This window comes from Cryptococcus neoformans, chromosome 5, assembly GCF_000149385.1.
Source record: "Cryptococcus neoformans var. neoformans B-3501A chromosome 5, whole genome shotgun sequence".
In the NCBI taxonomy this organism is placed as follows: domain Eukaryota; kingdom Fungi; phylum Basidiomycota; class Tremellomycetes; order Tremellales; family Cryptococcaceae; genus Cryptococcus; species Cryptococcus deneoformans.
Window position 1 is genome coordinate 361705 of NC_009181.1, and position 23908 is coordinate 385612.

At 48.8% G+C, this 23908-nt stretch overlaps 9 protein-coding genes across 9 annotated transcripts; 5 read left to right on the forward strand and 4 right to left on the reverse strand.

Moving 5' to 3' along the window:
* Nucleotides 1–462: 462 nt before the first annotated feature.
* CNBE1340 (hypothetical protein) lies at nt 463–3611 on the forward strand (the record flags this gene model as incomplete). Its single annotated transcript, XM_770325.1, has 11 exons — nt 463–724; nt 783–964; nt 1018–1222; nt 1288–1406; nt 1456–1724; nt 1775–1885; nt 1937–2015; nt 2074–2106; nt 2165–2370; nt 2425–3307; nt 3363–3611. 11 exons carry the CDS (start codon nt 463–465, stop codon nt 3609–3611), a joined length of 2598 nt encoding a protein of 865 aa, XP_775418.1.
* A 272-nt stretch (nt 3612–3883) lies between these two features.
* Nucleotides 3884–4133, forward strand: CNBE1350 (hypothetical protein; the record flags this gene model as incomplete). The annotated part of the gene is made up of 2 exons (XM_770326.1): nt 3884–3993; nt 4049–4133. 2 exons carry the CDS (start codon nt 3884–3886, stop codon nt 4131–4133), a joined length of 195 nt encoding a protein of 64 aa, XP_775419.1.
* Nucleotides 4134–4421: 288 nt separating this feature from the next.
* On the reverse strand, nt 4422–6516 carry CNBE1360 (hypothetical protein; the record flags this gene model as incomplete). Its single annotated transcript, XM_770327.1, has 8 exons — nt 4422–4581; nt 4632–4775; nt 4829–4932; nt 4989–5103; nt 5163–5387; nt 5444–5583; nt 5633–6417; nt 6483–6516. The coding sequence occupies 8 exons, from the start codon at nt 6514–6516 to the stop codon at nt 4422–4424; spliced, it is 1707 nt and encodes a 568-aa protein (XP_775420.1).
* Nucleotides 6517–6773: 257 nt separating this feature from the next.
* On the forward strand, nt 6774–7243 carry CNBE1370 (hypothetical protein; the record flags this gene model as incomplete). The annotated part of the gene is made up of 2 exons (XM_770328.1): nt 6774–7017; nt 7083–7243. The coding sequence occupies 2 exons, from the start codon at nt 6774–6776 to the stop codon at nt 7241–7243; spliced, it is 405 nt and encodes a 134-aa protein (XP_775421.1).
* Nucleotides 7244–7457: 214 nt separating this feature from the next.
* Nucleotides 7458–9440, reverse strand: CNBE1380 (hypothetical protein; the record flags this gene model as incomplete). Its single annotated transcript, XM_770329.1, has 4 exons — nt 7458–7902; nt 7952–8460; nt 8510–9263; nt 9322–9440. 4 exons carry the CDS (start codon nt 9438–9440, stop codon nt 7458–7460), a joined length of 1827 nt encoding a protein of 608 aa, XP_775422.1.
* Nucleotides 9441–9829: 389 nt separating this feature from the next.
* Nucleotides 9830–10315, forward strand: CNBE1390 (hypothetical protein; the record flags this gene model as incomplete). Its single annotated transcript, XM_770330.1, has 3 exons — nt 9830–10074; nt 10124–10229; nt 10283–10315. 3 exons carry the CDS (start codon nt 9830–9832, stop codon nt 10313–10315), a joined length of 384 nt encoding a protein of 127 aa, XP_775423.1.
* Nucleotides 10316–16957: 6642 nt separating this feature from the next.
* CNBE1400 (hypothetical protein) lies at nt 16958–19905 on the forward strand (the record flags this gene model as incomplete). Its single annotated transcript, XM_770331.1, has 3 exons — nt 16958–18219; nt 18270–19455; nt 19507–19905. 3 exons carry the CDS (start codon nt 16958–16960, stop codon nt 19903–19905), a joined length of 2847 nt encoding a protein of 948 aa, XP_775424.1.
* Nucleotides 19906–20415: 510 nt separating this feature from the next.
* CNBE1410 (hypothetical protein) lies at nt 20416–21904 on the reverse strand (the record flags this gene model as incomplete). Its single annotated transcript, XM_770332.1, has 6 exons — nt 20416–20968; nt 21026–21204; nt 21257–21412; nt 21483–21546; nt 21619–21786; nt 21873–21904. 6 exons carry the CDS (start codon nt 21902–21904, stop codon nt 20416–20418), a joined length of 1152 nt encoding a protein of 383 aa, XP_775425.1.
* A 418-nt stretch (nt 21905–22322) lies between these two features.
* On the reverse strand, nt 22323–23544 carry CNBE1420 (hypothetical protein; the record flags this gene model as incomplete). The annotated part of the gene is made up of 6 exons (XM_770333.1): nt 22323–22561; nt 22623–22709; nt 22752–22959; nt 23023–23278; nt 23340–23449; nt 23512–23544. The coding sequence occupies 6 exons, from the start codon at nt 23542–23544 to the stop codon at nt 22323–22325; spliced, it is 933 nt and encodes a 310-aa protein (XP_775426.1).
* Nucleotides 23545–23908: the final 364 nt, after the last annotated feature.

Below are 23908 nucleotides of genomic sequence, written 5' to 3' on the forward strand. Positions count from 1 at the left end.
TTGACCAGTATAATAAATCGGACTCGAAAGATACGCCAGGGGAAGGCCGAGCGTTTGATAGTTTGACAAAGGAAATACACGTCATGACTTTATTGGACCAAAGAAGTCCCCGGGGACTGAGCAGCGCGGTGTCAACTGGGAAGGTTATGAAGAATGACTCCTTTATTACAGGGGCAGCATTTTTAAGCGGCAGCTCTTTGTGCTGCATCCCCCCTCATCCAAGTCCCCCGCCCCTCTCCTCATCTGTTCTGCCACGTGGCTGCCTTCCTGCACAACGCCCAGCGCGCTGCCTAGCACCGCCGATGTCAACATCATGTAAACAAACCAGGCACCATTAGATGATGTCACCGGGAATCTAGCCGGCCCGCCCTGTCTCTCGTACTAATGAACCGACTAATAATAACTGATACTGTGCCAACTTGCAGTTTCTCTCCCAGCGAGTACATACTACCACAGCCCACAATGACAGGCTTCGGCACTCCATCCGTGGCGGTCGCTGCAACACCAACAGTCATCTCCACCTTCTTTTCTCACATCCTCGCCCATCGTCGCCGCAAGAACGCTTCCAAAAAGTCTCTCGAGGCTGGCGGTCCTGGAGGTGGGCCGGAGGATCAGTTGACTTATGAAGAAGGGCTCCAAGTCGTCAGACGTTTCCTGGACTTTGCGAGCCATCATGGTGTAGAAGAAGTTCAGGCATTCACCGCTATGTGGGTGCCGACGCCCCGTAAGTGCAACGTGGCTGAACTGAAAATAACCGCAGCTGACACAAAACTTATCATTAGGCTGGGTCAAGCGAGATGTCATGGCGATACCCGATGAGAATATCAAGGAGGCAGAGGACATCCTTGCAAAGCATCTTTCGACGTATGGACCTCAGGGAGCTGAAGGAGGAGGATTGCAACTTGTAGGAGGCGACAAATGGTGGAGGGTCCGACGGCGCACCCTTGAGGGTGAATGGATAGAGGTGAGCAAGTCGTTCTGCACAACACAAATGAGAGTCTCATGAATTGGACTCAGATGCAGCAAGATTATCTCAAACGTACAGCTAAGAAGGCTGCCGCTGAACCATCCCCTGCGGCAACCTTGACATCTCCAACATCGTTAACAGCTTCCAGCCGGAGTGATATGAGATATATGCCCCACAAAAGGGCTACAACAGGTAGTGTCATAGACAATGCTGGAGGTGAAGTGCTTGATGACCGTGTTATCATGTACATCCATGGTATGTCCATCACTTGAAGCGCCTTATACGTACGGCGTAGTACGGCGTAGTTGACACGAAGTTAGGCGGTGCATTTTTCTTCTCTTCCCTAGAAACCCACCGATATCAAGTTCAACGACATGTTCGAAAGGCCGGCGCTCGCGCTTTCTGCCCAGCATACAGATTGTCCCCCCAATACCCTTTCGTGCGTACCCTCTTCACCTTTCCCAATGCCTTTGGCTGACATATCCTAGCCATGCGGTCTCCTCGACTGTCTCGCAGCCTACCTCTACCTCATCTCTCCTCCTCCCTCAGCCCCTCATCAACCCATACTTCCTACCAACATCATCCTCTCCGGTGATTCGGCAGGCGCTGGGATGGTCATCTCCCTTCTGGTGCTTATCAGGGAGATGGGATTACCCATGCCGGCCGGTGCGAGTTTGATTAGCCCCTGGGTGGATTTGACGCATAGCATGCCGAGTATTGGAGGTTGGGATGGAGGGGACTTTATTCCTTCTTATGGGTGAGAACTTTTAAACATGTTGAAAGAGCGATTAGCTGACGACCTAGTAGTTTTCATTACAGACCAAGTTGCGCATGGCCGCCTTTGCCAGGAGACGGTATAGATGTGACGATGCCCGATGGATCTACCAACCGATACGATGAGCAGATTCAGATGTATTGGTAGGCCACTAATGTCCATGGTCAGGTTGGCTATTTACTGATGTCCTGTAGCCCCAATAATCTGTTGACTCATCCACTGGTATCACCCGTCAACCAAGGATCCTTGGGAGGTTTATGCCCTTTGCTCATTGTGAGTCGAAAATTACTACATGTTTAGTAAGTTAGACTTGCTGAACTTTGCAATTCAGGTTGGCGGTGGCGGAGAGCTCCTTCGTGACGAGGTCAGTGTCTAATGCTAGAATCCATTGCGCACGCAAGCGAGACTAAACTCGCGTCTAGATCACTTACACGGCGTACAAAGCAGCCGACCCCGTGAAATACCCGCCATCGTCAATTACACTGAGTCAGTACCCAGACCAGGCCAGCAAGGTCGCCAAATACAAGCCTACCAAAGTGCATCTCCAGTTATACGAAGGAGGCTGCCATGTCGTGCCTACTCTGAGTTGGACCAAGAGTGCGAAATACATGTACCGAGCGTGTGCCAAGTGAGATTCAGTTGCCAGTAATAGAATGAAACGCGAGGTCTAACAAGTTTTTAGTTTTAACATTTGGGCATTCACTGCAGCCCGTAAAGCTTTGGAAAAGAAACTGCAGCATAAAGAGTCGTCTAGTTCTCTCAGAAAGCAACGTTCGGTGCCATCTCTCAAGCAGTACAAGGCCACCCAATTGCCCAACGGCCTTACTGCGCTCTCCATGTCCGATTCCTTGACAAATGGAATGGCCCTCTCATCCCTCTCCCTAACGACCCCTGGAGTAATCAACGCCTCTTGGGCCCCTTCGTCCGTATCCGCTTCCAGCCCCACCAGCAGACAATCCACTATCGACTTTACTCAACCAGTCATCACTTCTGGAGCTGCTGTCGCTGCCAACACCAAACCCATCTCTTTCGGTGAGGTCCAATCTGAAGCAGAGTCGGATGAGGACGACATGTCTGTAACATCCGAAAGCACGGCTGCAGAAGAAGAAAGAGGTGATCCTGTCCCTACTAAAGGCATAGTGACTGTGCATGGCACTGAACCTCTTTATGGTAATGTTAATCTTGTATCCGAAAGAGTCTCTGTACATGGCAACATCCGACCATTCGAGCCTATCGAAGCTGTACCGGCACTCCAGCCTTCCTTGCGAGAACATATCGGCCAGGTTCACGGGAATGGAGCAATCCGCAAGTGGCTCGCCAGACGTCACGAATGGGATAAAAAGTACAGTAAAGACCTTGCTAAATGGCGAGACATCAAACAGAAGGATAGGGCCAGGGCGGAAGCGGAAGGCTTCTTGACAAGGGATCTGCAAGGTGAGAGACCACCATTATGTTCGGTAGCAGGGATCTGGGATAAAGGGTTGGCGAGGGATGTGGCGAAGAGTGTAGATGAAGTGACGTCGAGAAGTATGGGTATGGGCTGGTGGACTAAATGGGGTTCAAAGGTGAGTATGATATCTTTTTAATTTTGGTTTGACTGACGGGAAAACATTCCTACAGGCCGACGAAGAGCACGCGGACAGACGGAAGACGCGCGAGAAGGCTGCCCGAGAAGAGGAACAGAACAAGCTTCACTCAGCAAAAGACCAAGGAATCCCCGATGCTATTCCCCCGGGACCTATGGCGACATCCGATCCGCCTACGGATGGAGCAGCGGGCACAGAACAGTTGTTTGACGAACCGGAAGCCATATTATTCGAGGACGCGGAGGGGGAGAGGAATGATGTCGAGACGGCAAGAGGGGTGTAATTCAGCGTCAACAGGAACTTTTTCTCCATGATTAAGCATGTTAACAGTAGACACAATAGCGGATGGCATTTTTGAAACGAGATAAGCATGCAAACCAAAGTTTGATAACATTTGTTGTCATCTGAATTGTTCAACTCGTTCTAGAGAAGAGGTGCCACACTGGCGGCCGGAGTCAAACGCCGCCACTCGTCACTTTCCATTTCTTGCGCCCTTTTGAGTTCTCTCGCTCACACTCTGCCTCCCTATAGAACAACCACCAAAACATCCACAAAATGTCTGCTCCTCAGTACCTCGGTCCCGCCAGCGCCCAGTCCGCTCCATCTCTCACCACTGTCCTCAAGGACCAAATAACCAACCCTGCCTACAGGGAGGGTAACCTCAAGTATGCCCGAATTTCAAGAGATTGTGTAGATCTGGCGGACTGACAGTCGTCATAGCATCCTCAAGGCGGTCTCCATCTTCGTTGTCGGTATCGCCTTTGCCCGATCAGGATTGAGCTCTGCTCTCGTTCCCGTTTTCTAAGCATGGAGAAGTAGGAAAATGGGGTTTGAATGATATAGTGTCGAGTCAGGGGATAAGGTGAGCTATGCCCTCTCAAAGTCAATGGTTTGAGGCTTATGATTGATGTAGGAAGCTAGATAGTATCCTCCTTGAGAGGTTGTATCATCATCTGTATTAACATGCAGTGCATCACGACTCTTGTGTATTCTGGGGTATCAAACTATAGATTTCGACGATCGTCATACTAATCATCAGGTAATACCATCACTTGGACCAAAAGCGATTCTCAGAACGCAAAACACCCCTCTATTAGTTTTGCTCGATGATCCCCACCAGTGCCTTCTCGTACTTTCCTGTGGTCTCGCCCTCCACCGCCCTTCTAAGCGAATTGCGATACAGTACCTGGTATTGGTTCTTGATGGCATTGAAACGAGGGCGGTTCCAGTGATTACGGACAAGGCGGTAAATCCTGTCGACCGGATCAGTGGAAACACAAAGAAGAACGACAAACAGACGCACATCCTTTCATCCTTTGTACCCATACCGGCCATTGCAGCATGGAGTAATTCACAGTCACGGACGACACCGTCGCCGTCCGCTTCGACACCCCGAGCAATGAAGAACAGAGCATCACACATATGGCCAGAGAATTCTGATTTAATCCTGTGGAATTGGAAATCAGAAACTGTAGTTTTTCAAGGAGAGATGGAACGTACATTTGAGAAAGAGAAACTCGATGACGAGCGGGGAATGCTTGAGCAATAGCTTTTAGATGCTCTTTGGATCGAGAGATCAAAATGCCGCAGATGGCAATTTCGTCCTAGAACGATTTGTCAGATACTGAAGATGCCCAAGATCAGGAATAATGAAACGTACAGTGCCGATCTTGCCCGGTCCAGCTCGATACAGAGTTTCCACGTCTTGCTGGACAAGTTGGTGATTGAGGTACGGTGACTCGTCTCTTTGTCCTGATAAGGCCATGTTGAACATCCTATCATGCCGCAATAAATTAGTGACAGTTGCTTCTCGTCGTAAGGAGTGCAGGCGCACCTCTCTGTCTTCATAGACAGCTCCCCCTGAACGATTTGAACCAAGTCCTTGTTGTACGTTCTTCTGTACGCTTCCTTGAGAAGGAAAATTTCTTGGTTGGTCCTACCGAGAAGAACTTCATTGAGCAAGTCTTCATGGGTACCCATGCCCTTGCACGCGCGGTGAAGAAGATAGACATCTCCGCCAAGAGGACCGAGCGAAAGGAGGACAAGGGTGTATTCGAGCCTGCCATATAAGACATGATGAGAAGAAGCCCTGAGACAAGATAGAAGGATGCTCACCAGCTTGAAAGTTCCTTTTCCAAAGTGGTCTTGAGAGATCTACCGACAGTCTGCTCGTATGTCCTTGACAATACATCCATTTGGAACGCATCCAGAGGCGACAGCGTGTCGATAATCGTCCTCTCATCTGTACCAAAGCCCTGTACATCTGTGAGTGACGTCCAATTCGCCCTCTGTCGAGATACATACCTTGGTGGCCTTCCTGATCCTTTCTGCATCAAATCGAGCATCATACCCAGCCAAAGTGCTCACAGGCACGGCAGGCGGCGGCGCAGGGATGGGTACACCCAAGTACATCATCGGACCCTGGCCCTGAGGCTGACTTCCATAACCTTGTTGAGGACCTCCGAATCCTTGCTGCGGTGGCTGCTGAGGATAAGGGGAGGATGTACCGTATTGTCCTTGAGGAGGAGCAATAGGGGGAACCCCATATCCCGCGGGAGCTGGAGAGGGCGCACCAAAAGGCGGCTGAGGCGAGTGGCCACCATATCCTTGCTGGTGCTGAGGAGGAGCACCGTACTGGTTGGCAGGAGGGGCACCGTAAGGTTGATGCTGGGGAGGACCAGGAGGCGCGCCCCATTGTTGTTGCTGAGATGGATGAGCGCCGTAGGTGGCAGCTGGAGGACCGTTCTGATACCCCGGCTGATAGCCTTGGGGAGGCGCTTGCCCCCACTGTTGGGGAGGAGGCGTGCCGTAGTTGTTCTGTTGACCGTACATGGCTGTTTGTGTTGTGGATGTGGATGTGAGATGAGATGGGAGGGCAAGCAAAGTTGTCCAGGAGAACAAAGGGAGTATATAAAGTAGTGTCCGTTGTGGAAGCTGTGCAGGCGACAAATATTTACTCGTTACAGGGAATATTTCCGGGTGGAAAGAGAAGATGCCGAGTTGCGGATAACGAGTGATAACGAGCACCGGATCTATTTCATTTGTTGTTGTTATGCTTCTGCCCGGTCTCAAAAGGCAGTGCTCCGTGCCTAAAAACGTCATACAGAACAATTCATCAGTTGGGTGGCAAATCGCTACTGGAAGAAACACTTGCGCGTCCCACACCTTCCAGCTCCGCCGTCATGCATGCGTCTTGGGCACAAGCCAAGCTCCCCGTCCCTCTACAGCAGACAGAGAAGGGCTGTTTTAGTAGACGCGGAATGGCAACAACGAGGAAGACATGATGATGGAGGATACTTTTGGACGGAGATCAGCCGCACTCCGTCTTTCTCTCGGAACTCTCCAACGGCCCAGCGATGATACGCACCGCCGTAGGTGACAGAAATCTTGGAAAACCAACGAGTGTTTTCCTAATCAGTCTCAAACAAATAACGCACCCTTCAACATGCCCTCTCCGCCCACTCCGCAGCCTTCTCATCTATCCAATTCCCGCCCTGACCGTCGCGCTGCCAACCCCCCGCCCCGACGCCCCACACCTCGCGCCGCCCCGACGTCCTCTGCTCCGGCCAACGAACCTGTAGCAAGCGCTACCGGCTCAGGATGGGCCGCCACACGAGCAGTCTTGGCAAGGGGACGAACACCTATTCCAGAGCATGTGAAGAGCAGAAGCCTCTGGCAGTCCTATTTGTGTGAGTCTGCGTCGCAATCGTACACGTTGAGATGCTCATGAATGGGTCTCGTCGGTACCGTACAGCTTTATCGGGTAATGCAAGGATAGCATTTGGGTTAGCACTGGGCGCCGTTGGTATTGCGGGAATTTTATGGGATCGACAGGTGGCGGAAGACGAACCAAAAGGAGAACTGGAACAAAAGCCACTGATAAATGTCAGAATGGTGGACCGTCCTGGAAAATAGGAAACCAGTCTTGATCTTCATTATACCCAGCATTAATATGCAGCATATACCCTACAATCTCTACATTATCTCTACCAAAACGAATCAATCAGGCAAGCATGCATGAGACAAGATACTTTTTAATTAGTAAAAATATATACTATACCATGTAACATTACTTATATCGGTCTCCATGCAATCTGCTTGCGCGTACCACCCAATTCCGGGGGCAACATCACTCTCCCAGTTCGCGACGAATCCTTTCTCTCACTTCTCTTAACCCTCCCTGTCTTCTAACTCGACCAGGGCTTGCAGGGCCGACCAAGTCTGCTTTCAACCGACTAGGGGTTGAGGGTGAGCTTGACGTTTGCCGAGCAACCATCGTCGCGCCAGAGGAAGGCGAAGAGGTCAGGGTGGACGTAGTTGGAGACGTCGGAGCTGCAGAAAGAGCCGTCATGGGCATCTCAAGCCACTCTTGTCGCCCAATAGTCTTGTTGGTAAGGAAGAATGGGCAGAGCTCGGTCAGCATCTGGAGAGACGTTTGGGCCTCAGCTGTCGAAATGGGAGTTTTAGAGCTTTTGACGATGACCTCGGCGACTTCAAACATCGGTATGGCTTTCCTTCGACCTCGAGGAGCCGTTGGGAGAGTACTTGGGCCAGGCGAAGGTGCAGAAAACATCCTAAAAAGGTGTTGGCAGCAATCCGGAAACATGGGTAATTTACACTTACATCCAGACAGCTTCCGCGACACTTTCCAACCTGCTCAGCGTACTCCTTCGCTTCAGCTCTTCCTGCTGGCCTCCTGCAGATAATGCGGAAAGATTAACACCTGGTCTCTTGAAGCCGCCAGCTGCAGAACCCAAAGTAGCCAAGACAGCCTTATTCGCTCCTGACCTTGCCTTGAGCCTCTCCATCATGGCCTTCCGCCTTTCCTCCACCGAACCATTCCTCACGATTTTACCCTTAATTTGGCCATTATTCTCGGGCTCTGCAATCTCAAAAGGGTCAGACAGACCAGCTGTCTTAGGTGAGCTAAAAGCAGGCGGGAGGTGGTTCTTTTTCGGTGTCATGGTCATTGAGGCAGAGGAAGGGGATGTAAACTGCGCCATTAAATTGGTAGATGGCAGTGCAGAGTTGGAAGGGAGTTGAGGAAGTGGAAGTATCGGGATGGGAGGAATAGTAGATCGAGTAGATGTTTCAGATGTAGTAGGAGTAGGAAGGACTGTAGCTTCAGGCGGCTTTAATAAGGTCAGCATTTTCAAAGACATTGAAAGCCAATGTACTCACCTCGTAGCCACCATGCAGCTCTACCCACTTTTCCAATTTTTCTCTAAACTCGTCTTCTCTAGTTTCTCCGTTGGCATTCCATCTACCGATCGCGCCAGTTCCTCCGCCTTGGCCCCTGTTACCCAATCCACCATCGGAATTAGACAACAACTGTCTCGTCTCACCTTTCCTCAGTTCGAGCTCAATGCCAACGCCATGAGTATACACTCGTCTTCCATTAGAGGGGTCGAGGGTTCTCGTGGAGGTGATCAGATAGCTCATGCCTGAAACTTCACCAGAGCCCAAGGCAGGAGATGATGGAACAAAAAAAGGGTTGTCTTCGTCGAGCATTGCCTTCTTTCCTGTTTCCTTGCTCTTTTCAGATATGGACTTTTCATCAGAGAGAGACTTTCCATCCCATGACCATATCCAAGCCAGTCTTCCAAGTTCCTGGGTTCCAAATCTCCTGCCACAAGTACGCTCGACTGTCTCCTTGATCGCTAAATAATTGGTGAGGTTGGGCAGTTTAACGCTGGTAGCTGTGGGAGAATGAGGAGGAAGAACGGGATGATGTGTAGCAATGTAAAGAGAGAGGGCAAGATTGAAGGCTTTCTGGATACCGAGTAACGTTTCTAGATGAGGCGGAAGGTTGGGAACGCCTGCTTTAGGTGTTTCCACAGGGGCGGAAGTGAGCGCTGGTCGTGTTTCAAGATCAAACGTTCGGTGTCGAGTAGCAGGAGGTGTCGGAAACGGTACTGGTGCGGAATTTGCGGGCCTGTATATGGACAAAGCATGGTATCAGCACTGTTCGTTGGCGCAGCACCTCGACTTACACTGAGCGCTTTGAGGTTCTAGCCGTTCTAGGCGTGGGTGCAGCAGCAGCCTTTGAAGCATCGTTGATACTGGTACCAGCCTTCCGCTTCCTTGGAGTGACCTGCACAGAATTGGACATGTTACCAGCTGAAATTGAATCCAGTTCTAGAGTACGGGTGTGATTGATGTTTGTTTAGGGGGGGAGATGGTCGGACCAGCCGGAGATGAGCTCGCTCGAGTATACAAAATACGGGATCCTTACACAGCAAGGCGGGGCGAGATGAGGGGGAAAGAAACAGGAGACGAGTATGGGGAGATGGAAAAGGGAAGAGAAGAAAAGGAAAAAGGGAAACAAGCAGCAAGGAACGGATGTGATATCGCTCAACCGGGTTGTTTGCGCGCAACAGATTCGGAGTTTCATCAATCTCCGCATCGCTGCCATTTTTCAAAAGACTCCCTGTAAAAAGATACTGGGAATCATGCATCCATATACATCTTTCCGTGTTAACTGTACACTCCTTGTCAAAGATGTCTGCCGAGCCTTCATCCTCAGCCCAAGCCTCTGCTCCCACAGTTGTCTCTGTTGCTCCCTCAAAGAATGGCCGTACTCCAGGAAAGGCCCACAAATCTGCCAAAACAGCGCTCCGAAGATCATACATCAGCCCGTCTGTCAAGACACCTTTTGAAAAGCGTATGGAGAAGGAGAAGGCTCAACAAGCTGCTAAACAGCTTGAAAAGGAGCTGAAAGAGGAGAAGGAAAACGAGAGGCAACGGTTCGTTTGGCTGGTATCTTGTATCGTCGCGGTACTAACAGAGCGTTAGCAAAGTGAACATCATCAAAGAGCGACGAGCGAGGAAAGAGGAAAAGCAGAGGGAAGAGGAATTGAGGGCCAAGATGTCCGCAAAGAAATTGCAAAGGATGAAGAAGGTGAGTATAGTCCGCACGCCTTGCATTGCTATCCAGCTGATGGAAATGTGCAGAGGGAAGGCAGGTCAAAGAAGATCAATGGATGATCTCGATTATTGCTCCTTTCATATTCCTCGGCCTCTACACTGACACTGTACCTGTACACTATGCATACAATGATACCCGCATTCAAGAATACCGCATGCGACCCGCGCTGAAGCGACAACTGTGTTTTACAACTAGGCATGTCTCGAACCCGATCACACTATGATACAACATAAGGGCGTAAAGTCCTTGCCACTTGCTCCCTGATTCCCAAACCATATTCTCTGATCTTTACAACTCCTTCATTCTCAGCGCTAGAAGACGGTATGATCCATCAAGGATAATCTAGTCATACTCCAACAACGAAGTAAGGGCCAGCTAGAATAAGACAGTACAATTACATCAGTTGCAGCACCTCGTGGGACTTTTTTTTCACTTACCAGACGTCAGGGAAATGGATATCAGGAAGATCATGAGAAGCACAATGGATAGGGTGATTGCTGATACACGCAATCTGATTTGACGGCTGTATGCACACTTCGCGGCATATGACATCCCTTCAAGATCTACTTCCATTATATTTCTTCCCGGATACTCCACTGAAATGTGACATGGCTTTCCAGTCTTGTATTCACGATCTCTGCCGAGACTGCAATCATTTGACTTCTTGCAGTAACTGAACGGCGGGCTCAAATATGGGTGAATGCGATAAGGAGGATGTGGCTCCTCTGCCACAATGAGCGATTGAAGAAGGTGCGATTGAGGAATAACGATATTGAGCTTTGGGCGGAAGCATGGGCCATTAGGGCGAGGCGGAGGCGGGCTAGACATGGGGCGAACGTAGAGGCGATTGGCAGGTGTGACAGGTCTAGAATCCTCAAGATAAGATGGCGACGTTGGCAGCGGAATCGACGCTGTAGGGGACAAATTGAGGATGGGATGATTGTTCTGTAGGCATGTCATGATGATGTAGCGAACGGGTTTGCGGCAGCACTTCAAACAGAAGGTTTCACTTTATAATCCTGCTGCGGTATCCTTCCTTGATTCATCTCCCATATTTACGTGGTTTTATCGACATGTTTGAGGCTTTCGTGAAACAGTAAGAGGTTTAGTGTATAAAAGTTACCGATCTCAATTGTCATATGATCATTGACCGATCGGATCGAACAAACATTCCGAGTCGTCACTCGTCATCGTCTGGACCTTTTTTTAAGCAGTTCACGTGTCAGAAGAACGAATGGGAACGGACGACAATTGGCGGTGGGTCGTCAGCTGTCGGGTCAAGGGCTAGTTCGGCTCCCTGGTGATATACGACATCAATTTCTAACATAGTATACGTACGTAGCCTCGACTGAGAAGAAGTGGCCGATATCCTCCTCCTTCCTCTGACCTCACTATTGACTGATGTGGGATCCATTCCAGTGTAATGGGGATTTGATACTACATCATCCTATATCGGCTTTATGGATATCCTTCTTGCTCTTTTTCTGGCCTCCTACCTCCAACAGTAGATGTTCCAAGGGATTAATAATAATAATGGGCCTGCTGCTATTGCATGCAGCATATTCATAATCCTGTCAAAGATGTGGGGGATCAATTGATGAACAGATGGCGGATGATGGGTAGTACCATTTTACTATCAGTACGTAAAATCTCCTCCGCACTCCCTACTAATAGTATATCGATCGTGCTTGCGATTCTCAAGACAGAACTTCCTTTGTTCACTCAGCTGTTTGCTGCTGCTTGGCTTGAATGGCTTCGGACTTGACTTCCTCAAACTTTATTTGTGATCTTGGAACCCATGGCCTATGGCTTACGAAACATTAAATAAGAAAAAGGAAAGTGAATAACATATGCTGGAATCTGGATAGAAACAACTACTTTACAAACTCATTCAGAATTTAGACATCTCGCTGTTGTAAAATGCGATCAAGACAGACCTCCAGTCTTATCAGATAATTGGTTCAGGGGAATCATGAGTTCGAGCGACGAACATAGGGGAGTTCAATAGTAGTTGATATCATCCGTATATGCTCACTAGAGACATTCTTCGTCGTTGGAAGAAATCTGAAGGTCACCGACCACTGTCTGCATATAATAGTATTGTACAAGAAGTGCATATATGTACTACGTATTATTGGCAAGCATCTATATAGCCCACTCCACATTCACAGTAGTGTTAGATTCAATGGTAGGGACTCAATGGGAAGAGGGAAGGGCAGGTGACGGCGCTATGTTCGAACACATCCCAGCAGTGAGAAAGAGAAGGGGCAATAGCGCCCTGAGATGAGCGATGCCATGACTGCGTCTCAATCATCGTACATCGTTATTATGGAAGGATGAATACATGCGTAACTTAGAATGCCTCACAGAGTACAGTGCCGGAAAAGACACAGACTTGAGGTTTTAATACTACTTAATTACAAAGAAGAGCTCATAGAATGCGACCCCACCCTCGCTTGAAGACTTCTTGAAAACTGCGGGTGAGACATCCGTTGAGGACAGCACCCGAAAGCAATACAGCCGTTGTGATTAGTAGGTATTCGTTTGACACATATACAAGGATTATTATCCAGCAAGTTAATACGATTATATTATTACAAAATCACTGTACATACTTCTCTAGCGCTTGGCGGAATGAGGGCGCGGACGGATGGGTGTGGACGTTGAAGCACGGCAAAGCAGTCGTGACTCAGCTGATCAGCTCTGCAAGACTCTGCAGCAGCTGACTGCGGATATCAAGCTTGTGCCTGGCTGGCCAGACGAGCCACTTGTAATGACCATTTTGGTTCCTCGTTCCTGGATTATATGCGGCACAATAGTATGTTCCTGAACTTTTGATCCCTGAATCCATGTGAAACGACACCAAGAGGAAGAAAATGTGGAATATGAGAAATCAATTGTGCCTTTGTGAAGTTTCAACTTCGTACGACGCACTATTCTTCTTCTTACAGCTTGTTGTTAATCTACGTGTATGAAGACCCATAGTTCTGCTCAGTTCTACATCAAGCATTAAATAAGCATTTGCATTTTCCTCTTGCCATTCTTTTTTCCTACCTTCAAAAGCCCTGGTGCGTTCCGTCTACAGTACGACGTTGTTGATTGAAGACCGCGTGCAATGATTGTATCGCAATCGCGCGATGTAGGAAGAGCAAAATGTAAATCTTCACTCCAGAAGGCAAGCGACCTGATCCGACTTCATCCTTTCGCGCTTCAGCACTTATCACCGTCTCCTTGGGCTGCCTTCATCATGACATCCGACATTATTACGTTTGACCTGACCACCTCCTTCTATCACTACTCCTTTTTTAAGCCCTCTCTCTGCTCTCTTCCACTTATCGTCGGGCGACTAATTATAATTAGCTTTACCCATTCAATTATGTCTGCTGATGCACCCATCCTCATTATACGTGGGAATAGATATGTTATGAATAAGCACCTAAAACTTCCCAAAACTAAGGCAACAGAGGGCTGCTATCTATCTGCTGCAGAAGTGTCATGATGGGGGATCGAGCCATCATCTATTACGAACCTTGTTAGCTCGTAATTAGAGTGTTGAAAAAATGTAAGGTAAAATTGTTGCCGTGATTCTATCGCGTATAGCCTGCGGCGCGTACGTGTGCCATTTCATAGGACGAAAGCATAAGTAGGAAGATAGAATAGATACAGCATAGAAATAGTTACTCGTAGTCGCTCTTTTCTTGGCTCCCGGGAGAGAACGGAGGATTAAGGAGATGACGAGTCACCATTCCCATCTGTTAACCCTAGCACTTCTGCAGCGGGCTACATATGCTGCGTTGTTACTTCAAATAGTGAGGAAAAAGGTTTTACTACTCTAAGAGTGGAAGTTGGAACTTGGGTGTGAACAGTACAGCATAGAAATGGATGTAAAAAATAATCAGGAAGAATAGATGCTGATTATTTTGGTAGACGGTGTTGGCCGTGTCGCTCGGTGATGGGTGGCGTTCGGTGGTGACAGAAGGGGAAGCTCAGGGCATAGCATCGGGGCACCGAGGAGTCTTCCCCGGCTGGACAAGCAAAAGCAGAAAGACATAATTAAGACGCAAGAGCACAAGTACAAGAAAGGGACAGGGTTCGACGCTGGATTTCGCAATCCCTGTATTGACCCTTAAATTGAAGCTCCGGACCTGCCCTAGCATCCTACCATTTTCTCATGGCTCTTTGCCGTTATCTCAAATTCCTCCTGTTCTTCACGTATGAGAGACTGTGCGATATTTTACAGCCGACAGCGGCATCCGTCCCCTCTTTGGCATTGTGGGGAGACTGCATAACGTTCGACCGGTTCTTTTTGACCTTTGCAATTTAAACAAACCATCCTCATTCTCGAAACCACACTTTCACTTCCTCCTATTGTACTTCTACGAAACTGGGAAGATCGGCGCGACATCTATCATCAGCCAACTTTCCGATCAAAAACCAGCAAGTTTGATCATTCAAACCAATTATCCTTCATCGGCACACGATCCACCCCAGCCGTCCTTGTCTAGCTCTGCTTTAGACAGAACACAAAACTGTTGGACTTGCACTCATCAGCGAAACTTTGCCAGCTCGCGTCTACGTTTTCGATCTTCTACGCGCAAGTCGTACAAGGCTATCCAGGAGCTAGACAGTGTCAGCACCAACTATTCTAAACGACCTACGTACGCAAGAGAGGTTGCAAATCACAAAGCGCTCATCCGCAAGCGATTACGATAGATTATCTTTAACTCATACCTTCTATTCGCCCCAAGGCTTTACCCCACGACACCCGCCATTTACCCCGTTCGCCCCTCGGCTCTCCGCAAAACACCGGGTGTGTGTGTATGTGTAAAATACACAGTTTGGAAAAGGACATTTGCTTGTAACGCGTCGCGAGATACAAGACACATCTATTACCACGCGTTACCACTGCGATAGGGGACAGGAACCACCTTTAATCTTTAATCTGGTTTTGGCGAAGAAGGTGAGCGCGTCGGATCTACTTTGGTGAGTGACCGACATCTTCGAGTGACTGACATCTTCCACTACCTCCTTTCTCCCTTTTTTGCCTTTTCTGATGAGAACAACAGTCGTCAGATTAATTCTTCCTTCCATAAAGACGCAGCCTTGCGCTCGACAAATCACTATTCTATTTCAAACCGGAACCGAACGGTAAGTCTGCTCGTGTGCATCCTGGCTATTGCCCTCTTGCTCTTGATCCCAATATCTTATCCGTGAAAATGTTTGGTACATGGTACGCTATCAACGGCTTCCTGTACTTTGCGCGCTTGCGTCGTCTCGTCAATGGGGGGGGGGCAAGTTCACATTCCAGGCTTTTCGCTTCTGGCAAATCTGTTGGTGGTTAACTGTGTGCCATGGTCGTTCCATGTACAAGGACGTGACATCCTTTGTACCCTTCAAGATGTCGATGTGATCTGTGCACGGATGACCTGACAAGGATTTGGCGGGTTATGTGTGATGTTCCGTGCACGGATCACCTCACTCTGTTACTCTACATGTCGAGCACGACGAGTTATTCAGTGATGGTCGTAGCCAATGTCCCGTTTCCCATGATTTTACGTATACTCATAACAGAAGAGGACATAAGCTGACAGCCTCCTTCCCCTGCAATCTTCCATATCTGCTCATCATCCCTCTCGGTTCGCCATCTTTTAGGATAGTCGACTATTTGATTTGGTTTTTTCCTGCGACGATTGCGCCCTCCAACAGACTTTCATCTTTAGAAGCACCATCTTGGGTTCAATTCACTCCAATCGCTGCATCGTGACTTTCTGAGGTGAGTTCTTGGTTCTGATTGTCCTATTCTACCAATTGCTTGGCTTTGTACCTCGACTAGCTTCTATTTCATCTGGATTGTTATGAGTTTTTCGTCTATTGTCTTTTTTTTTCTGTCATCTTTCCCACGCAAGGAGTTTACTAGCGTTCTGGATTGTCTCTGCTCGAAGTGTTGAGTCTTGGATTTTTTACATCGTGTCGGGCTCCACACGCTTCGCCTTCTGAATTTTTTGATCCGCTCATGACTGCGGTATATCGCCGATCAGCTCATAAGTATGCTGCATCCCTTTGGCTTTTCGAGTTCTCGATATTAGCCATAGATAAGGGGAAGTAATATATCTAGAGTCTTGTCAACCCTTTCCCTTCTCGTTCTTTCCACTATATCAGTCTTTATTTCTCTCTTATTACTTTCATGCCCGCCTTCTTTTGGAGGGACTCCACGAGGGCTATTGATTTCAGTCGTCTGATTCTACTTCGTATTTTCCTTTCACGTTCTTGACGAAGTGTGATATTGGAGGAGCTCTTCATTACATCTCTCAGCTCCTTTGTCTCCTTGTATTGACTTCCTTGGTCCTGGAGGAGCCGTCCTTCAAAGCCATACTGCCGGGCTTGTTGTTCGGATTCGGGTGCGTATTTGGTCTTATGATTAGCATAACCCCTCTTTTTCCTTCATTACATATTTTTTATCCATTCATTAATAAGAGGATGGGTTGCGAGATGCGTCTCCCGATGGGCGCTATTTATTTTTACTGTGCACTACGTCATCACTCGTCTTCCCTTCCTCAATTTCTCTTTGTCCGCCATTATTATTTGTCTTCCTTTTCCATCCCTCATTCCTCATTTCCCACCATTTATTTTACCATGCCCTTTTTATAACTCTTGTGCCCGTGCTAATCCGATATATTCCTATAGAAGCACAACTGGATATCATGGTTTATACGGAGCCAGCACCGATATCGACACCTCCCCTCATTTCCCCCGCAAAGGAGCCGCAGGCTTGGCGCAAGGCGCATAATTCCACCAATGTAGACGATTTAGACGCAAATATGGCTTCTGCTCCTATCCATACAATCCCTCGTCGGTCCTCCTCCAGCTCCTCTTCTCCTCAGCGCACCATCCCTCACATCCCCCGACATCACAGTGCCGGACGGCATTCATTTGTCATTTCAAAACCCCTAGAAGGCTTACCGCGGCGGTCTGGCAATTCTCCACGACCGTCAATATCTGGGCTACCGCCTGCTGGTGAGGGTAGTGCTTTAGGAATCAAGCTTCATGGAAGCCCTAACAAATCCCCTCTGTCGCCAGGGCCAAAGGATCTAGGCTCACCCTCAACAGATGGGAACGATGCTTCCTCTTTCAAAGGACAGGTCAGCCACGGCGATTCATCCTCCCATGTTATCAGTTTTGATCCCAATTTCCAACCACCCAAAAGAGACTCACCAACTCGCAATCCTCTTTCTACGTCGCCTCGCCCCGGCGTTCCTCAACGGAATTCTGGACCGGGGCATGTCCGAGGGGGCCAAGGAGCCACGGGCTCCCTTCAGATCCCATTTCCAAGTTCTGCTTCTACGTCTGAATTACCCTCCGGGCCTTCATCCTTATCCACTGTCCGTCCAAGCGCTGCCATGATCAGAAAGAAGTCGGGTGAGATTGTCAAACCATCACTCAAGCCGCGTTCATTATCTACACCAGATCTTATGCGTCAAGGTCAGGAGTCTCCCACGGACACTAGTCCCAACTCCTTCGGTACCGAGAGATCAAAAAGTGTCCGATTTGCTGACACAAGTCAAGGTGATGCCAAGGCTTTGGAAAGCGTTGTGCTGTTTCTGCGTGAACAGAAGGTCACTGCAGTGGGAAAAGCGGCGGATCCTGACAATGCTCAGCTTACTGAGACGGAGACGGAGAACGACACCGATGCTTCTGACTTTGTACAGTTCCGTACTAGGAAGAATGCTGCCGCCCGGGCTGCGGATGAAGCCAACCAGATCCAGCTCTCTGGGGCGAGTAGAGTGCCTAGGAAGAGGACCGATTTCTCTCCAGACGCGCGGGGCAGTTTGGCAGGAGAGAATGTAATTTTGGAGAGGGTAGAGTTGCAATCAAGCACTGGCTTAACATTGAGGGGCAGCGTTATCGTTCGAAATGTGGCTTTCAGGAAATGGGTAGCCGTCAGATTTACATTGGATCAATGGCAGTGAGTCACTCTTTGCATCACTTACTGTGACATATCTGACTTCATTATAGGACTGTATCTGAGATTGCTGGTACCCATGTGTGTCACATCCCAGCTAGTACTACCGGTGATGAAGGCTGGGATAGGTTCAGTTTTTCCATCAAGCTGGAAGATTACAAGCGCAAAATCGATGAGCGCCAATTAGTCCTCTGTGTGCATTACTCCGTCGAGAACAAGGACTGGTGGGATTCAAACGATGGAATGAACTATTCCTTCACCTTCAAAAAGTCTGCGCCTAGACGAGCTTCCCGCAACTCTGGCCCTACCAGTCTTGGTGGCAGCTATTTCGATGATGGTGATTTCGCATCTTCTCTCCCGGGTCTTAGAAAGGGCAACGCCCTTCCACCATCTTCTCAAATAAAAAAGGCCTTCGGTAGCAAGGACAGTAAAGCATCTGCCGGATCCTCCCAATGGACGTTTCCTAGGTTATTTCCCAATTTTAACAAACATGATGCCCCGGCACGCTCCGATTCGCCTGTGCAGAGCCCTCCTCCTAACTCTGCGTACGAGCCACCCGCTCCTCCAACAGTTCATGCCCATCTATCTCTTTCAAAATACTGTGCCCCTTCTCCCCCGCAGTCGCCGTCTAAAGAACAGCCTACACAGTCCCTCACTTTCCATGATCCTCATCATCCTCCTCAACGATCAAGTATGGACGTCGTGGCAGGCAACTATGCCACCATAACTTCTGATCTTCAGCCTCCTGTCTGCGAGCGCAGGAGCAGTTGGAATGGAGAGGCTAGTAGCTGGGACTGCTCGCGAGCTACGGACAATCCCGACGGGAAAAGGCCTGACGGTGACAAGACCCCTGTGGCAGTGGCATCTCGCTCGCCCGTCATTTCGCCGAATGTACGATCCCCAGATCTTTCGCCCCACAAACCCTTGACTCTGAAGCGTTCCACTGGCAATTTGCGCAAATTGGTTGAGGACGCGGAAGATGAGAATGGTTTGATGACCCCCCCTTCGTCCAAGGGGTCTTCCCCGCCTACGCCTGTTCATGCCAATTTGCCACCTGACCTCATCTATACCTCACCCGCGTCTACTGGGGACACGTCATCGGTTAATACCCTGAGCACCGAGTCTACTCCTGATTCAGCCAGTCTTTCCATTGACACTGAACCCCATGTTGAGGAACGAGGGAGAACTGGACATCCTAATGACCACAAGTTCTTTAGTGCCAATAGCTATCAAGAATTTGTAAGCTCAAACAAGTAACTCTAATCCATAATCTGTACTGATTACCATTAGCTCGATAAATTCTGTTTCTTCCAGTCCCCTCGCATGACTCCCAATGAACTAGAACCAATGAGTCGACCATCACACATCCCTATCTCCGGAAGCAATTCCCCCAATGGCTTCCCTTTTTTCGGTCATTCCAATGCCAGCCACTCCCCTCGTAGCACTCCTACTCCTACAAGGCATTACAATTCGGCACAGGAAGCTTTCGGCTTCAGTGCACCTTCTGAAGACGTGACCCCCACCAAACGAGAGTCTTTGATGCCGCACATGGCCCACCCTCAGCCTGTACAAGACTCTTCCGTCTCCCAGATTGTTAGCGGCTATCACGCAAACCCTGCCGACACCATGGCTTGGGCTCAACAAATTCACAGCAATAGTGTCTCCCCCTCTCTGGCCGCCGCCAAATGATTCTTCCGCCCGTATGGTCGTGTCCGCGAACCTTGTCCATTTCTTCCTCAAAAGGCACATTTTTTTGTGCTTCATATTTCTCTGTACCATTAGACATCACTTATCTTGCTCTTTTAGCATGTTTTTTTCAGTGACTTTCTGATCGACGTATTGTTTATCGTTTATGGCACCATCCTCCCCTCCCCTATCACTGTATAGCTCTTCAACGTCTCGTTTCGTCTTTCTCATACATTATTCACTGTCATAGTTTTTAAGGGTTTATCATGTAGCTAGAATATCATAACATTCTTTCATTGTATAATAGACAGTCGCCTGTCTCTGCGTGGGGCAGTATCGATTCTAGATAAGTGTCAAATGGAAGGACAGTCAGGATCCAAAATGCAGACTTTCATCCATACTGTGAATGGACACTGTACATTTATTTACACACAGATTGAGATACAGGAGTTATTGTAAATACACTGAGCAAGGCGCGTAAAGCATTCGCAAGCATACACGTTAAGGAAGGCCTTAGTCGATCTTATCCCTGTCATCCCTGTCATCATTCATGCCAGCGGGTCCACCCCATCCAAACCAATTCTTCTTTCCCTGCGTCCGTGACCTGGAGTTATTCATTTCTTGTAGCTCGTCCTTCCCAATTTGCTCATATCCTTCATATCTGGAGCCGAGAGACTCATCTGAACTGCGTGACGAGGATTGAGACATCCTTGCAGGACCTGCAGGACCTGATGCGGATCTGCCCGAAAAGCCTTGGGGAGGAGACCTAGCGGAGCTAAGCGCTTGATACTGTTGTTGCTGCTTGAGGTTGTTCAGGCTTGGATATTGGCCTGCACTGTTATTGCTGGATGCGTGCATAAAAGCGCGGGAACGCAAAGAGGGGTCAGATTGTTGCTGATGGACAGGAGGAGTCGGGACAGGGACGGGCATGGTCATCTGCTGAGGCATCTGAGTCGCACGGGATTGTGGTGTGATACTTGATGAGGCGCCTCCTTGAGATTCGTCAGCTTGCCCTTTAGCTGAAGCTGCCGCAGCGGAAAGGGCTGTGAGGGCAACCGGCATGTATCTGATGTTCGGTTAGAAAATGATTCCCACATCCAATGCGATCTAAGATTATACACACCTCCCAGCATAATTTGAAACAAAATGCAACGCCGTCTGAAGAGCACCGGACGCAGGGTCAGAAAGAGTAGGAGGTTGGTGCACATCCTGAGCAGGATAACCTCCTTCATTAGGTCGGCCTTGACCTTGGTTTTGAGCCAACATGGCAGCCGCTTGAAGCTGCTCATCAGGCAACGTAATCTGTTCCAATGAATGAGCTTAAGAGATATAATATGAGGAAGAAGAGATTTACGTTGAGCTGAGCCTTTGCCTTTTGCCAAATCCAACCCACGCTTTCCACCAAAGCAAAGCCTGCGCGACTGCGTGAAGAAGCGAGGAAGGCATCGATGTCTTGCTCGTGCTCCTGGAAAAATGGTGAGAGATGAGAACGGTAGATATATGTGGAGGCCTGTGCCCAGAAAGATGAAGGAACGAATCAGCGGATTTCCCGAATATACTTGTAATACGGTCCTTCTTACTTCAAATTGTGGCAACGACAAAGAAAGGAACACAAAAGTCTTAATAAGACTGTAGAACGGCATCCTGGGATCATAAAAAACCGGTTAGATAGTTAAACGTTGGCACCATCAGAAACTTTCAGGCCGTCACACTTACCATGTAATAGTCCACCCGATTATAGCTTCAACAGCTGTCCAAGTCCCAACCACTGCCCAGTACATCAACCATCTCTCCACTTGAGCCATCGCTTCGGGTGAGCTTTCTGGGTGGATAGATAATGCCTTGTAGGATGCATATGCTGGGTATAGGTAAGAGCAAATGTTACTGTGGGTAGTGAGTTAGCCGTGGCGGTTGATGGTCGATACTGTTTGCGACATGCTGACAGCGGAAAATGGAGTGCCGCCACTTACCATGCCCACCTGCAGAGAAGGCCGAATACCATAGCGAAAAATGGGTCAGCAAGTGATGAGAGTCCTGTAAGAGTTATGGGCAGCGTCAATGGAGGGGAAATGATAGTCAGTCGACGCAACAGATGTAGCAATACATCGATACACTGCACTGCACTCAGCTCGCCGATGAAAGCGCCTGAGCCTATCGGTCGGCCGGTGATGAATGATATCAATCATCGGACATCGCCGCTATCACACATAAAAAATATTATTATTTAATTATAACAGTAGACTCTGTTTACATAACAGCTGTTAACCACGACAGCTGCATAACAGCTGCCAGTAATGTAAGATGCAATACATAATGATAACGGTGGTGGACATGGTACAGATGACGGACAGCGTATGTGCGGACCTTATGATATCATAAAAGCTTCGTATCATGCAGATAGGTGGTCGTGAGAAGTATAATCAATAGTCGTCGTCGGCGTCCTCACTGGATTCGTCCCCTAGGACAATCTCCGGTAAGGTATTCCTGGCACCTGGCAGAGTCTTAGAACCCGTGACACCAGTACCAGAGCTGGCAACGGATATGACTGATTTCTCTGGCGAAGATACTGGTGACGATTGCGTCGTTTGACGATTCGTGGGTGGTCTCCCCAGCTTGGAGGGTGGGAGAGTTTGGCGGGGGAATTGGGGAGTGGGGGTTCCTGAACAATGGTCTATGAGCCAAGTATCACTTGCCGCAAATGCAAAAACTGAAGAACATACCAGCACTGGATCCTCGCTTCGCCTTCTTCCCTTTGGCGACAGACTTGTTGGGGGATCCATTCCTTCTGGTTGAATTGTTTTGAGTTTCTGTGCCATAAGTCAGAGCTGGAAACCAACGTGACAACTTACTCTTCTTTTTGTTGCTACCAACACTATCTGCATCTGAACCCCAGTCGCCATTTTCACTACCTGTGGCCAGATACGGCGAAGGACTGGATCGATCATGTCCGGTTCCTAGGCGAGCTTTGACAGCAGCTGAACGAGCAGCCACTCGCCGAATAGAGCCGTTGAGCCCCATACATTTAGCAAGATGGGGCGCATATCGATTAGAGGCAATCTATAGAAGGTTTCGCAATCAGCAAGTCTTATGGATTGAGGCACGGCTGGAATTTGGACTCACAGGCCGGGAGCAGACCAGGCAATCAAAGAAGGCATTCCCACTACTATCAATTTTTCCACTCCCACTACCCACACCAGTTGATCCTCCTGTACCCTTTTCAGGACCAACAGCGTATCCACTTGATCGCCCACCTGCTTCAGAGATACATTGCGGCGTTTGAGCTCTTGACGAACTCCCTGAGGCATCCGCTGATGTGTGAAGAGACTTTGAACAGCTTGCGACGTTGTTCGGTAAAAGAGGTAGGTGACTGCGACATCTATAATGATGGGTATTCCCCGCATCAGATGGGTGCCATGTTCGGTAAGTGATCAAGTTACCTTGTCCCACATGTCCCACAGATGACTCGGCCTCGCTTTACTTCACGGTGGGCAGAAATGGTAGTGGTAAGAATGAGATCATCTAGCATCTCATCCAAGATGATTTTGGTCTATTGATCCCAACCGGGTACTTTAGTATGCAAAGACGACTGTTCGCTGCGGAACCACTCACGACCGAGCGAATTTCCTCCTTCTTGTCGGGCATGGTCGGCAGACTGTCGGCACTGGATCTTATGTTGAACAGGAAGGATGGGACGTGAGAGTGCTCTACGCAGTTGCAATGGATCTGAGTGCCCTGGGCACATGTGGTAATGCCGGCGAGGAGGAGGATATGGGGATGTGTCGATTAGATGAGATGGCAGCAATTAAATACGACGTATGTAGAATGGCCCAACGCATCGGATTCAAGCGGGTCCTTTGTCCCTGAAATCGCGGCTATCCATCCCACCTCTGGTAAACCTTCTCAGCTTCTATTCGAGCAAAAAATGTGTCTCCTTTTTATTATCATTCTGCTTGCTTGTTGAGACCAATAATTCTATATGCGATAAGACCTTCTGACACTTTACGCT